Source organism: Grammomys surdaster, unplaced genomic scaffold, assembly GCF_004785775.1.
Source record: "Grammomys surdaster isolate TR1022 unplaced genomic scaffold, NIH_TR_1.0 98, whole genome shotgun sequence".
Lineage (NCBI taxonomy): Eukaryota > Metazoa > Chordata > Mammalia > Rodentia > Muridae > Grammomys > Grammomys surdaster.
The window spans coordinates 1,196,505-1,209,166 of NW_021604577.1; the positions used below are offsets into that span (position 1 = coordinate 1,196,505).

At 42.5% G+C, this 12,662-nt stretch overlaps 1 protein-coding gene across 1 annotated transcript; it reads right to left on the reverse strand.

Moving 5' to 3' along the window:
- Positions 1-518: 518 nt before the first annotated feature.
- On the reverse strand, positions 519-9,963 carry Lrr1 (leucine rich repeat protein 1). The gene is made up of 4 exons (XM_028782606.1): positions 9,715-9,963; positions 6,678-6,776; positions 3,973-4,694; positions 519-949 (listed from the first exon to the last, which is right to left on the reverse strand). The coding sequence occupies exons 1-4, from the start codon at positions 9,919-9,921 to the stop codon at positions 709-711; spliced, it is 1,269 nt and encodes a 422-aa protein (XP_028638439.1). The 5' UTR covers positions 9,922-9,963; the 3' UTR covers positions 519-708.
- Positions 9,964-12,662: the final 2,699 nt, after the last annotated feature.

A 12,662-nucleotide genomic window follows, 5' to 3' on the forward strand; every position in this document is an offset into this window, starting at 1 on the left:
TTCTACCATCATTACCAATTAAGACAGCTTCGCCTGTCCTGGAAGTATGTAGACCAGGCTGGCCTGGTGTGGTGGTACACAAGGTATAGAAAGCAAGTTCCAGGACAGTCAACACAGAAACTCTGTCTTGAAAAAGCAAAAGCAACAACAACAAAACCCAAAGTAGCTCAAGCACAAAGCTCTGGCTTTGATCTCTAGCAACAATCAGGATGGATGCACATGCACACTCGCATACATCCATGTACACACACATACACACCCCAACACAGATTAACTAGTGTCCTGGATGCTTGAGGCAGAAACTAACCCTGCAATCACATGTTAACGTCACAATAAGATTAAAGATCTATTCGGTATTTTGCCCACATATATAATAGATATGTGTATACATGTATGTCTGGTGTTCCTGGAGGTCAGAAGAGGACACTGGATTCCCTAGTACTCAAGTACATAACAGTTGTGAGGCATATCATGGATCCTCTGAAGAGGGTATGTGCTCTTAAGTGCTGAGCTATTGATCCACTTCAAAAACTAAATTCAGCTTTAATTAAAATTCCAGAGTCCCATGGTTGAAAAATGCTAAAATAATACACATTTTATTGCCATGCAAATATACAAAAAGCTTCCCTTTCTCTAATTTGTTACTGGTAAAACACAAATAAATATTCAACTGATACACAACTAAAAACCTTTCTGTTATCACACTAATTAGTTTAACATATCAGAGGAATTTACAAAACAAGTTAGGGAACAAAAGTAAGAGATAACAGGAGCTTCTGCTCTACCCATATTATCTACTAGGACCACAGTGTGGGCCACAGAGTGTAGATTCATTATAGTTGTTCCTTGAATAAAAGACTGGAGGCAAAATCTTCCACAGACACAGGTTTTGGCAGTATCCAAATCTTGGCAAAGATGGTAAGGAATTATATCAGGGCCATATGGAATCCTAATGGGGAAAATATATATATATTGTTACTAGATTCTTAATTTCATGTATTTAGACAAGAATTACAACATTGATGAATTCCTTCAGTCCCAGCGCTCGGGAGACAGAGGCAGGCAGATCTATGTGAATTGAGGCCAGCCTTGTCTACAAATCCAGTTCCAGGTCAGCCAGGGCTACACAGAGAAACCCTTTCTTGAAAAACAAAACAAGCTGGGCAGTGGTGTCGCAAGCCTTTAATCCCAGCACTTGGGAGGCAGAGGCAGGCAGATTTCTGAGTTCGAGGCTAGCCTGGTCTACAGAGTGAGTTCCAGGACAGCCAGGGCTACACAGAGAAACCCTGTCTTAACCAAAAAAGCAAAAACAAACAAACAAAAAACAAAACCAAAATAATCAGAACACTGAGTCAAAATAAAATAAGAATAAAGTATCATTATTATTTCAGGACTCAGTATTACTGTTTTATACTGCTAAGGATAAGACAAATAGATGAAAAAAAAAAAAGTCCCTAGATTTTAGGTATATAATCCTGGAAGCACTCTGGAAGATGAGGCTGACTGAGTTGAGGCCAGACAGGCCTACACAGGGAGACAAGTCATGAACAAACAAAACCAAGCTGAGGTCAACCTGAATGCATGAAACCCTGTCTTAAAAAGTAAGCCTTGGTGGCACAGGCTTATAATCTCAACTCTGGAGACTGGAGGAGGAAGATCATAAATTCAAGGCCTGTCTGGGCAGAGGATATAACTTGGTGGAAGGGTACTTGTAGCCTAAGCTTCAGTCTCCAATTTAAAAACAAAAAAAAAACCCAAAAAACAAAAAACAGCAGAAGCCGGTGTAATGATATGCAGATGAACCCCAGCACTTAAGAGGTAAAGGCAGAGGGCTGGAGAGATGGCTCAGCAGTTAAGACCACTGACTACTCTTCCAGAGGTCCTAAGTTCAGTTCCCAGCAACCACATGGTGGCTCACAACCATCTGTAATGGGATCTGATGCCCACTTCTGGTGTGTCTGAGGAGATTGACATTGTACTCACATAAAATAAATAAGTAAATCTTAAAACAAAAAGGCAGGAGGACCTCATGTTTGGGGCCAACCCGAACTACATAGAAAAATTTGTCTCAAAACCACCAAGATAACCTTTTTGGGAGGCAGGTGCTGGGGAGAAAGCTCAGCAGGTAACGTCCTTGTAGAGTAAGCACGAGGATCTGAGTCTGATCCACAGAACCCACACACAAAATCTCGGTACAGTGCAGCACTTGTAATCTCAAGGTGGAAGAGGCAGAACCAGGTAGACTGCTGGGCTCCCTGGTTGGCCAGCCTACTTGATGAGTTCAGGATAAAATGAAACCAACTCTAAAACGTAAGAAAGTTGGCCCTTAGGGAATGATGCTTGAGGCTAATGTTTGATACCTGAATCATACTTGTGTGAGCATAAATACACACTCTTTAAAACAACATCTTTCTAGTATGTTGTAGGTACTCACTAGTCCTGTTATAATTTCATTCTATTTCTGTGTCAAAAAGCAACTCAGGAAGAAAGGTTTATTATTTTATGTTATACTTCCGGGTCACAGTCAAATCAGTAAGGGAAGTCAGACAGGAACCCAAGCCAGAGCTTGAAGCAGAAACCACAGAGGAATATAGTTTGTTGACTCACTCAGTGGCTAGCTCAGGCTAATGTTCAGTCAGCTTCCTTATATAGCCTAGGACTACCTGTTCAGAGACAGGGGTACCCATATTGGGCTGGGCCTTCCAGTGTCAACTGCTAATCAAGACAACCCTTCACAGACAGTGCCACAGACTAACACGATAAAGACAATTAATTACTTAATTACACCTTTTTTCAGGCAACTCTAGACTGTCGAGTTGAAAGTTGATGCTAATAGGATAGTTCACTTACTATCTTCCATAGGAACGTGAACAAAAGAAAACAAATGCAAAAGCCTATCAAATAAACAAAACCAAGGCAATGGAGTTCACTCTCACAAAACCACTGCACTTAGTGTTCAGTCAGAGCTAAAAGCAAGAGAACCAGCAGTTACTGAGTCCTTCATGTGCAAAATGTTTTGGTATAATATTAGCTTATTTATTCAAAATTCTGTAAAATATTATCCCAATTTCTGATGAGATTAAGAGGTTAACTAACGCCGGGCAGTGGTGGCGCACACCTTTAATTCTAGCATTTGGGAGGCAGAGGCAGGCAGATTTCTGAGTTCGAGAGCTCGAGGCTAGCCTGGTCTACAGAGTGAGTTCCAGGACAGCCAGGGCTACACAGAGAAACCCTGTCTAGAAAAAACAAAACAAAACAAAACAAAAACCAAAAAACCCACCAAAACAAAAAACAAAAACAAAACAAAAAAAGAGGTTAACTAACATGCTAAAGTCATATAAATGGGTAAAGCCAGTAGTCCAATTCAAGTCTGGTTTGTCAGACTGCACTTCAGCACTGTGCCACACTCGCTCGAATCATCAAATTTCTCAGTGCATTAGGATCACCCAGTCCAGTCTTTTTTGTTTATTTATTTTTTCCTTTCTTTCTTTTTTTTTTTTTTCCCGGAACAGGGCCTTTTTATGTAGCCTTGGCTGTCCTGTAATTCCATCTGTAAACCAGGCTACTCTTGAACTCAAGAGATCCATCTGCCTCTGTCTCCAAAGTGCTGGGATAAAGGTGTATGCTACCACCACCCACCCAGGTCCCCATTCTTAAAAGTCCCTGTCCCAAGGGTCAGGCTACACATAACATTAGGAGTTATTAAGATTGACTGCTGGGGTGGGTGAGATGACTCATTGGGTAAAGGTGCTGTGGCCAAGCCTAACGACCTAAACCACCATGGTAGAAGGAAGGAACCTACTCCCACAAGTTGTCCTCTGACCTTGTCCAAATGCTGTGGTATTGCAAATGCCCCCACTGATTCCATCAAATAGCTAAAAGGTTAAAAGCCCAAAAAGATTATTACTCCGAGTTTCACCAGAATATTAGGATGCTATTTAAGTACCATACTTCCATGACTGAAAGTCTTACCTATAGGATAGCATGGCTTGTCCACAAGATTCCAGTAAAGTTAACGGTACTTGAAGCTTTATAATTGGAAGGACTTCTGGTTTTTCAAAAGTATTCCCAAAAAGATCCAAGTAGTCCAGGGATAACATTTTAAATTCACAAGGTAGATTTCTAAGTTTGTTACGAGCTGCCGATAGAAAACGAAGGTTTGTTAGCTGTCCTATCTTGAAAGGAAGGTGAATCAACTCATTATCGTTAAGGTTTAAGTTAGTAAGTTCCCGGAATTGACAAAACTGCACGGGGAGTGCTTTGATTTTGTTCTTGCTGAGATCCAAAATCTGAAGTGACTTCTGTAGTGTGGACTTACACAAAGGCACACTAAATGTCTCCAGTTGATTGTCATTAAGGTTAAGTTCTTGAAGGTGGGTGAGGTCTCCAATTGTAGCCGGAAGCGCTTTTATACAGTTGTGACTCAGGTCTAACTTCGTAAGATTTTTTAAGTACAGCATACGCATATCAACTTGGGCAAGCTTACAGTAGGAAGCCTGAAGCTGTTCCAAAAAATATGGAAAGTTCTTGCATAGAGGATAATCTTTTTTGGATGTGATAACCATTTTGGTTTTGTATTTTTCAAATTCTGAAGTCTTCACTGGTTTTAGTGTTGAAAGTGGTGTGTTGACGTCACAGCCTCTATGAGCCAGTCTCATAGCTGAAAGGAAAGACTTTAAATTGCCAGGATTGGCCTGAATAAATAAAAACAAGTTACACAATTATAAATCCCATTTTAAATACTTCATACTTGCTAGTTCTCCCCCTTAAAGCCCTACAGCTTCATATATAAGGTTATGTAATCAGTTTTGAAGTGGACTGTAAAAAATATTTTAGTATTTGGCCCAAATTTTAACTTAGAAAGATTTGAGGGAGTAGTGAGAAGGCTAGTGGGTAAAGCTGCTTGTGGTTAAGCATGGCAGCCTGAGTTCAATTCCTAAAACCCACAGAGCAGAAGAAGAGAACCAACACTTGCAGGTTTCCCTCAGACCTCCACCTACCTACACACACACACACACACACACACACACACACACACACACACACACACGGAATAAGGGTGGGACTGGTAAGCTGGCTCAGGTCCCAGCATGTCTTAGGCTGCTCACAACTGTCTTTCTCTGCCTACAGATCAGAGAGAAGGATGAAACGATGGTCTCAGGCACCGTTCCAGCACAGATCCTTGTGCTGCCATTCTCCTTGATACAGTGATAATTAACCTCTGAACTGTAAGGGAGCCCACAATTAAATGCTTCTTTTACAAAAGTTGCCTCGGTCATGGTGTCTCTTAATGCAAATAGAACAGTGACTAAGACACACATAAAAATAAAATTTAAAATGTATTAATAATAATAACAACAAAAACCAGATATTGGAAAGCTGTATGTGGTGGCTCAGGCCTGTCTTCCCAGCACTAGGGAAGTTGAGGCAGAATTGCTGTCAGTGTTAGGTCAGCATGGTCTCAGATCCTACCTCAAACAAAACAGACACCTGCAAGAATCTATCTCTAATTGCAGGTCTCATTTCAGGGTCTGCCAGATGGCTCTGGGCCAAAAGGTTGAAGACAGATGCTCCGTTATAAGAAATTAGAGGACTGCCCAGATAGTCAGCTGCCTCTGCAACTTAAGTTTTGGAAGTTATCTTTTTATGCTTCCTATGTATTCATGTAATATTTAATTTGTTCTTGGATTTCTGACAGGGTTGAAGACTAGTTACAGTCTCATAAGCAAACGTAAGTCGTTTAGCATTAGAGATATGATATAGAGTTGAAAGCATGGTTTTCAGATAGTGATACAGGCTAAAATCAAAACATAATTCAAGTATAGAATTTTAAGCTCTTTAGTTAGGATATGACGGTAAAGTATGTTATCTACTTGACAAGCATGAAAGACTGGATGGCAATTGTATATAATACTCTGCAATTTGCATAATTGTTATGGTTATGCTCAATTTATGCCTGAGAGAAGAGCTTTTTTTTATTTGGACAGAAAAGGTGGGGTGTCTGGGATTGGTTCTAATGCTTTGATTTAATCAGGAATCTGCCGTCCAAATGCTGAAGATCTTGCCCCCAATTGGTTTTTGATGGATCAATAAAGATGCCAACAGCCAATGGCTGGGCAAAGGGAGATGGGGAGGGACCCTTAGAGTAGCATGGACTAAGAACTGGGAAAAAGGAGGCAGAATCGCCATGACTCGGGGGAGAAGGATGAAATGTAGGAGCTGCAGAAGAGAAAACCAATTAGCCATGTGAGGATTCGGGTGGGTGGCCACTGGCCACTCCCCCGAATGGGCCTGGGGTAGCAGGGGAAGGTTTAGGAGTGCCCAGCCTTTAAGGTACCCAAGGCATTTTAAAATTAACTGGTGTCTGTGTGTGTGCATGTTTTCCATTCTCGAATCCAGATAGCTCCTGGACCAGTGCGTGCATTCAGCCTGCTGGGAGCCAAGGTAGTATAGCCCAAGCTCACCTCTAAAGGCTATCAAGATGCTTTACCAGCCAAACGATCTTTGTTTTGGGATATAGTCTCCTTGTATATGCCTGGATGGCCAAGAACTTGACATGTAGAATACACTAGCCTTGACCTTACAAAAACCCTCCTGCCTTTGCTGAGTGCTGAGATTATACACATTTGGTGCTGCACCTGGCTTGCATATTTCTGTTACTATTTCCAATATCATACCTTACTCAGACAGATGTCCACAGCAGGCTCCTTTAACCGGACAGTGGCTTTCCCCTCATCCACAAATTTGGTGAAGAGCTGCTCAATGTTCTCTCTTAGCTAATTAAAATCAGAGGGGAAGGGGTTGGAGGGCAGGGACACAAAAGGAGATTTACTATTCAATAACACGCACTGAAAGTAGAATTCACCAATCTTATTCCAGGTTTTAGTTTAGTTTTTAGCCCCACATCTAAGTGTTTTATGAAGGTTTTGTTTTGTTTTTAAGCAGACAAATAGTTACATCTTTTAGCCAGCTGACACTGGGCATTACTGCTGTGTATGCTGAATGACTTTCTTTCATTTCTAGAGAATGTTTCCTCTTTTCCAACCCAGTTACATGACTATGGTCACAAGTGTCAGCAGTAGTTCCCTACCTGCATAGTCCCCATCCCTTAGACCATGCCTTCCAGTAGATTATAGGCATGAGAGCAGAAAGCTTGTCTGGTTGCTATGCTAACCTCTGGACTAGGTCAACGACTGACATATCTGATGCTCAAAACTTTTCATAACACATGTTTTCTGCTTTAGATTTCAACAGCTCTTTACCAAGAGGCGGTTACGTATCAGGCACCATAATGAGAACTTGCAGCAGTGTTTAATAATGGCATGGTGGCCGGGCGGTGGTGGTACACACCTTTAATCCCAGCCCTTGGGAGGCAGAGGCAGGCGGATTTCTGAGTTCGAGGCCAGCCTGGTCTACCGAGTGAGTTCCAGGACAGCCAGGGCTACACAGAGAAACCCTGTCTCAAAAAAAACAAAAAGAAAAAAAAATAATAATAATGGCATGGTGACAACAGGTATTGAGTTGACAGTCTGAGCGAGATGGTTATTAAGTAAGCACGACAAAAGGAAAGCAGGGAACCTTACCCAGTTTAGAGTAGAAATGTGACTTTAAAGTTGACAGTTAAAAGACTAGGTGTGTTTTTTCTCAGCCTTGACCTTGTTTGCCTCGGGCCCTTAATGACCTGGGTGGAGCCATCCACACTGGCTGTACGTGTAAGTTCTTCCAGGAACTTAGAAGAAAAGACTGCCCGTTGAGCTAGCCTTAGGATGTAATCTGGGCTTTCCCTATATACACAAGTGCTGAATATTAAACTATGAGGCTTGATCAGAGAACTTTGTCCTGGCTTCATGCTACTTTTGCCCCTCCGTCTCTTTTTTTAAACTATGAGCCTTGATCAGAGAACTTTGTCCTGGCTTCATGCTTCTTTTGCCCCTCCGTCTCTTTTTCATTTCCAGCCCTCCTTTCAGGTGAACCCAGTTTGTCTGTGGCCGCTGGGCAGCTACAGCTAGAAACATGTGGAGGTACTGGTCATCAGGATAGAGGAAAAGAGCACTTCAGGTGGAACATATGAAAAGCCAGGAAGGGAGAGCTTGTTGACTGTGAGAAGCCAAGGACTCAGAAATGTAGGATGGATAAGGTTTTTTTAGGGGATGGGCACAGCTGAGTATGGAAAGAAAACAGAGTTAAAGATTCAAGAACCATGAAACTCACTAAAGGATTGAAGTTAAGAAACAATTAGTTCTGCATTAAAATTCTTCTGGGATTAAAATTCTTTAAACCCAGCACTCAGGAGGTAGAGTCACGTGTATTTCTGTGAATTGTAGGCTAGACTGGTCTACAGAGTTTCAGGACAGCTGGGCTACACATAGTGAGAGCCTGTTTTAAAATAACAACAGCATCCCGCTAACAACAACAACATCCGGCTCTTGGAGCCAGGTACTGGCATTAGCCTTTAACCCCAGCAACTGAGACAGAAGCAGGAGGAATTTTTATGAATTCGAAGCCAGCCTGGTCTACAGTGAGTTCCAGACCAGCCATAGCTACATAGCAAGACCTTGTCTCAATACATTCATGCATTCTTTTTTTTTTTTTCCTCCTAGAACTGCAGTGTAAAGTCTTAGTTGAACTTAGTTGAAAGAGACAAGAACAGGATAAAGGAGGGACAACGTACAGACTCTGTAACAGCCTAGACAAGAGAGGGACGATTTAGACTACAGCTTGGATGGAAGATGTAGTTAAAACGGAAGAACCCTTGCCTACTACGCATGAAGCCCTAGGTTCTGCCCTCAAGACGCAGTACAAACCAGGTATGTAGTGGTAACCCCAGAACTTGGGAAGTAGAGGTAGGTGGATCAGAAATTCAAGATCATTCTTAGCACTAGCCTAACATGCAATAGGTCCTGGGTTCAATCCCCAGCACTTCAAAATTAGATGAATGAATGAATGAATGAAAATAAGTAACTCGAATAAGATAATACTCTCTTCCCTCGACTAAATATTCATTGTGAAGTATAATATGTAAGGAAAAGAAGCCCAGAAGACATATAAAATCCACTTAAAAAAATAAGATGCAGCTGGACGGTGGTGGCGCACGCCTTTAATTCCAACACTTGGGAGGCAGAGGCAGGTGGATCTCTGAGTTCGAGAGTTCGAGGCTAGCCTGGTCTACAGAGTGAGTTCCAGGACAGCCAGAACTACACAGAGAAACCCTGTCTCGGAAAAAAAAAATGCAAAAAAATAAAAAATCAGATGCTAGGTGATGAATCATTCCCTCATCTCCGATTCATAGTAGACATAGACATCTTGTTTGACCAAATAGCAGTGCCTGTAATGTTGGAAAACGGATATTATAAATCTTGTTTTCAAACCTCCGGTTCAATTACAGACAGACTAGACTCGAGTTTGCCACCAGTACTACAGACACAAAGAATCTCTAGACCTAAGTCGGGTCAAGCATTTTCCAAACAAATTAAGCAGAGGATATATGTGGCAAACCTCAACAGCAACAACTCAAGATTTAACCCAAAAAGCTTGGATAGTATTCATTGTTGCATGCATTTTCTGTGTGCTGGAGATTTAACCAACAACCCCATCTAGCTGCTCTGCTGCAATGTCAGAGACTTGTACACGGGCGGGATTGCTATCTACCAACTCACAGAAGACAGCAGCTGAAGTAAGGAGTGTGTGGATGGTCAAGGAACTGCAGACGAGTACCTGGTAGCGGATTCCCTGCTTGTCCTTCATGGTGGAAACCAGCAGACAGGCGCGGCGGCCAGGCTCTGTCCTTGCCCCAGGCTCCAGCTCATTCCTGCCCGGGGACTGGCACAGGCTCACCACCGCTCGCACGCCCTTGCCTCGGCTCTTGAGCCCTAAGGTTGGCAAATGACAGCTACGGACCTCCGCCTCGCAGTGCAGCCTCATTGCTTAATTAATTTGCCATCCGGCCGGCAGGCTTTAAAACTTGGCGCCTCCTGCCCCTCAGGGCCGCCGGGGACCTCGCATTAGGGCTGTCCGTGGTGCGCCTGCACCCACCGGCTTTATGGCTTCCCGGAATTCCACTCCAAATTCCACGTAGGATGGTGCAATGCCCATGTTTTAGTATTATTTAACGTTTAATAGCCGAACCTCTGCGTGTTCTGGCGTGCATGGAGGATCCTTCCTCTGTTTTCGGACAGGCGGCCGCCGAGGACACCGTGTCCTTAGCGGGGGCGTGGTAGGTGTGGGTGTGAGCTGCTGGTCCTAGTGTTCCCGCGCCCTCCCCTACAGGCCAGCCGCCCCTTGGATAGGGATACCTGGAAAGCAGGTGTCATCTTGTTTATGAAGACAGACGCCAGCGAGAAAGGACTCTAGCTAGACACCATTGCAAGAGGAGCTTTAGGTGACAATCCTGGGCAAGGCAAGTCCTGTTGAGCAAACTTTACTTGGCAGCCATGGTCGGCCTTGGAAAGACGGTCGAGACCCGCGTTCACGCCTCATTTATTTTATTTACTGAGCTCCTGGCTGTGGAAGATACACAGGGGGGCCCCCACCCACCCGGGGCCCCCACCCACCCAGAGGAGAAGGGGAGAGGGGATGGGGGCAGGATTGTGGGAGGGGTAAGCGGGATGTAAAGTGAATGTGTAAAAAAAATAAAAATAAAAATAAAAATAAACACTTGCACACATTGGGCTGTCTTCAATGCTTTGGGTACCAATTTTCAAGGAAAAGCTGCAAAATTGCTCAGCGGTACTTTATCTCTCTCTCTCTCTAATCTATGTATCTATCCATCCATTTATCTATTTATCTATTTAACTGAGCTCGGGCGAGGGGAGCACTTAGTCTCGAGGTGAAGTGGTGCATTAGAAACCCCTTTTGCCTTACCCTGATTGTACCTTGTAGTTGATCTAAGTTGCACATTTGTAATTGTGAAATGGCGTTCAGACATACCAATTTTCAATCTAACCGTGGCAAATTACGATTTAGCCTCAAATGAACATCCCTGTTTATATATAGCATGCTGAACTGTATGCGCGTTGTTTTCGAATCTTAAAAACCACACATTCGGGAGATAGGCAAAGATAATAAATTGACACCCTACCACGAAATTTATTACATTTTTTTCTCTAGGTATTGTCACTCTGACTTGACAGATGCTGCCAGGAGAAAGCATGTCCCCTGGTAGAGCATCAGAACATTTATTGCAGCATTCTCAGGCTTATGGGAAAATTATATTTAAGCTAACCAGAATTTTCTAGAACCATTAGGCTTCATAAATGACTTGTTTTCTGTATTTGAGGCTACAGAACAAAAAATAGAACACCTTCCTAAAATATTACAATTGCATTAAATGTACACTAGGTACAGTTGAGAGCTAGAATTTAAATTTTATGTAAAGACCTGTTATACACTCCCATTCTCGAAGTACTTTTTCTCTCTCTCAATAAATTGTATTTATCTTTATTTTCAACCAAATGTCCCACTGGGACAGCCCTTTGTCATGGAACACGAACACCTTGAACCCTAATATCCCAAGCTATGGTTATTTATGCATGCCTTAACCTCTAGACCACATGATTCCTTGGTTCTGAGTTATCAGTGTTATCTACAAGACTTAGGAAAGCATATTTGCAGAAAGGGTAAATCAACAGCACATGTAGATAGGCTACTTGAATTATAGAAATACCTCTATTTGTTTAACAAACAGAGCAGGCTTGTCTTAAATCCGTATTCCTTGAATAAGTAGATAGCCAATTGGTCTCTATTCTGATGCATTCTCCCTCTACCTTGGGGGTGGGGCAGAAAAGTAAACTTCAAATGGATTCAAGTTTTAAAATCAAATGTGAAAAGATAAAACCATCACAGGGAAATAATTTCTTTTAAGTAACAACAACTACCACCCAAAGGAAAAACAGTAAAAGAAATTGGGAATTTCACCTCGGGCTTTGAGGTAGCTGGACAAGTACTCTACCATTAAGCCACATCCCTAGTGACCTTACTACCTTGTCAAGGATCCCTCACACGAATGCACACAAAGACATGACACACAAACCTGAAAGCAGTAATTGAAGAAATAGAAAAAATTTACATAAACTTGAAATTTTCCACATAGTTATCTGTAGGACCATGAAAGGACAGCATGGTTTCTGGTCAAGCACTGGCTAGAGAAGGCCGGAGACTCAGCAGGTTAGAGACCCCACAGGTTTCCCTGCAAGGGATGGCATACATTTCGCCATGCTCCCAGAGTCTAGGTGCCATCTGACCAGGCCAGCCCAGTCAGTCAACAGGTTCTCCAGTGCAGGAATGAGGATTAAAAAGAAAAAAACCAATTGGATAACACTGTAGCATGAGCCCAGCTAGTTCTAAGGCTGAGGCGGGTTTATTTTTTCTCAATTTGCTTTTATATCGTTTTAATTACATGGAAGTATTAAGGTCAGTTCTAGGCTGAGGAACTAGCAATACAGTAAATGCAAATAGTCAAGGAACAAGCAAGGCAATAAGCAAAGTCCCGTGATTACTGTTTCTAAGGGCTTGTCAGGATGACCAAAATATCTGAGCCTACTTCCCTGTGCTAGCCCACAGTCATAGTCAATGCCTGAGGCCTGCTTCTTTGCTATAGCCTAAGATTTAGATTCCTGACTGAAATTACTTCCCTGTTTTAGCCTAAAATTAGATTCCTGACTGAA

Bases quoted from the DNA above. Each gene is read 5' to 3' on its own strand.
- Lrr1 (XM_028782606.1), bottom strand. From the start codon at position 9,921: ATGAGGCTGCACTGCGAGGCGGAGGTCCGTAGCTGTCATTTGCCAACC. The intron at 6,777-9,714 runs GTACTCGTCTGC...GATTTTAATTAG, and splicing joins AGCAGGGAATCCGCTACCAG to CTAAGAGAGAACATTGAGCA. The intron at 950-3,972 runs GTAAGACTTTCA...TTTCCCCATTAG, and splicing joins CAAGCCATGCTATCCTATAG to GATTCCATATGGCCCTGATA.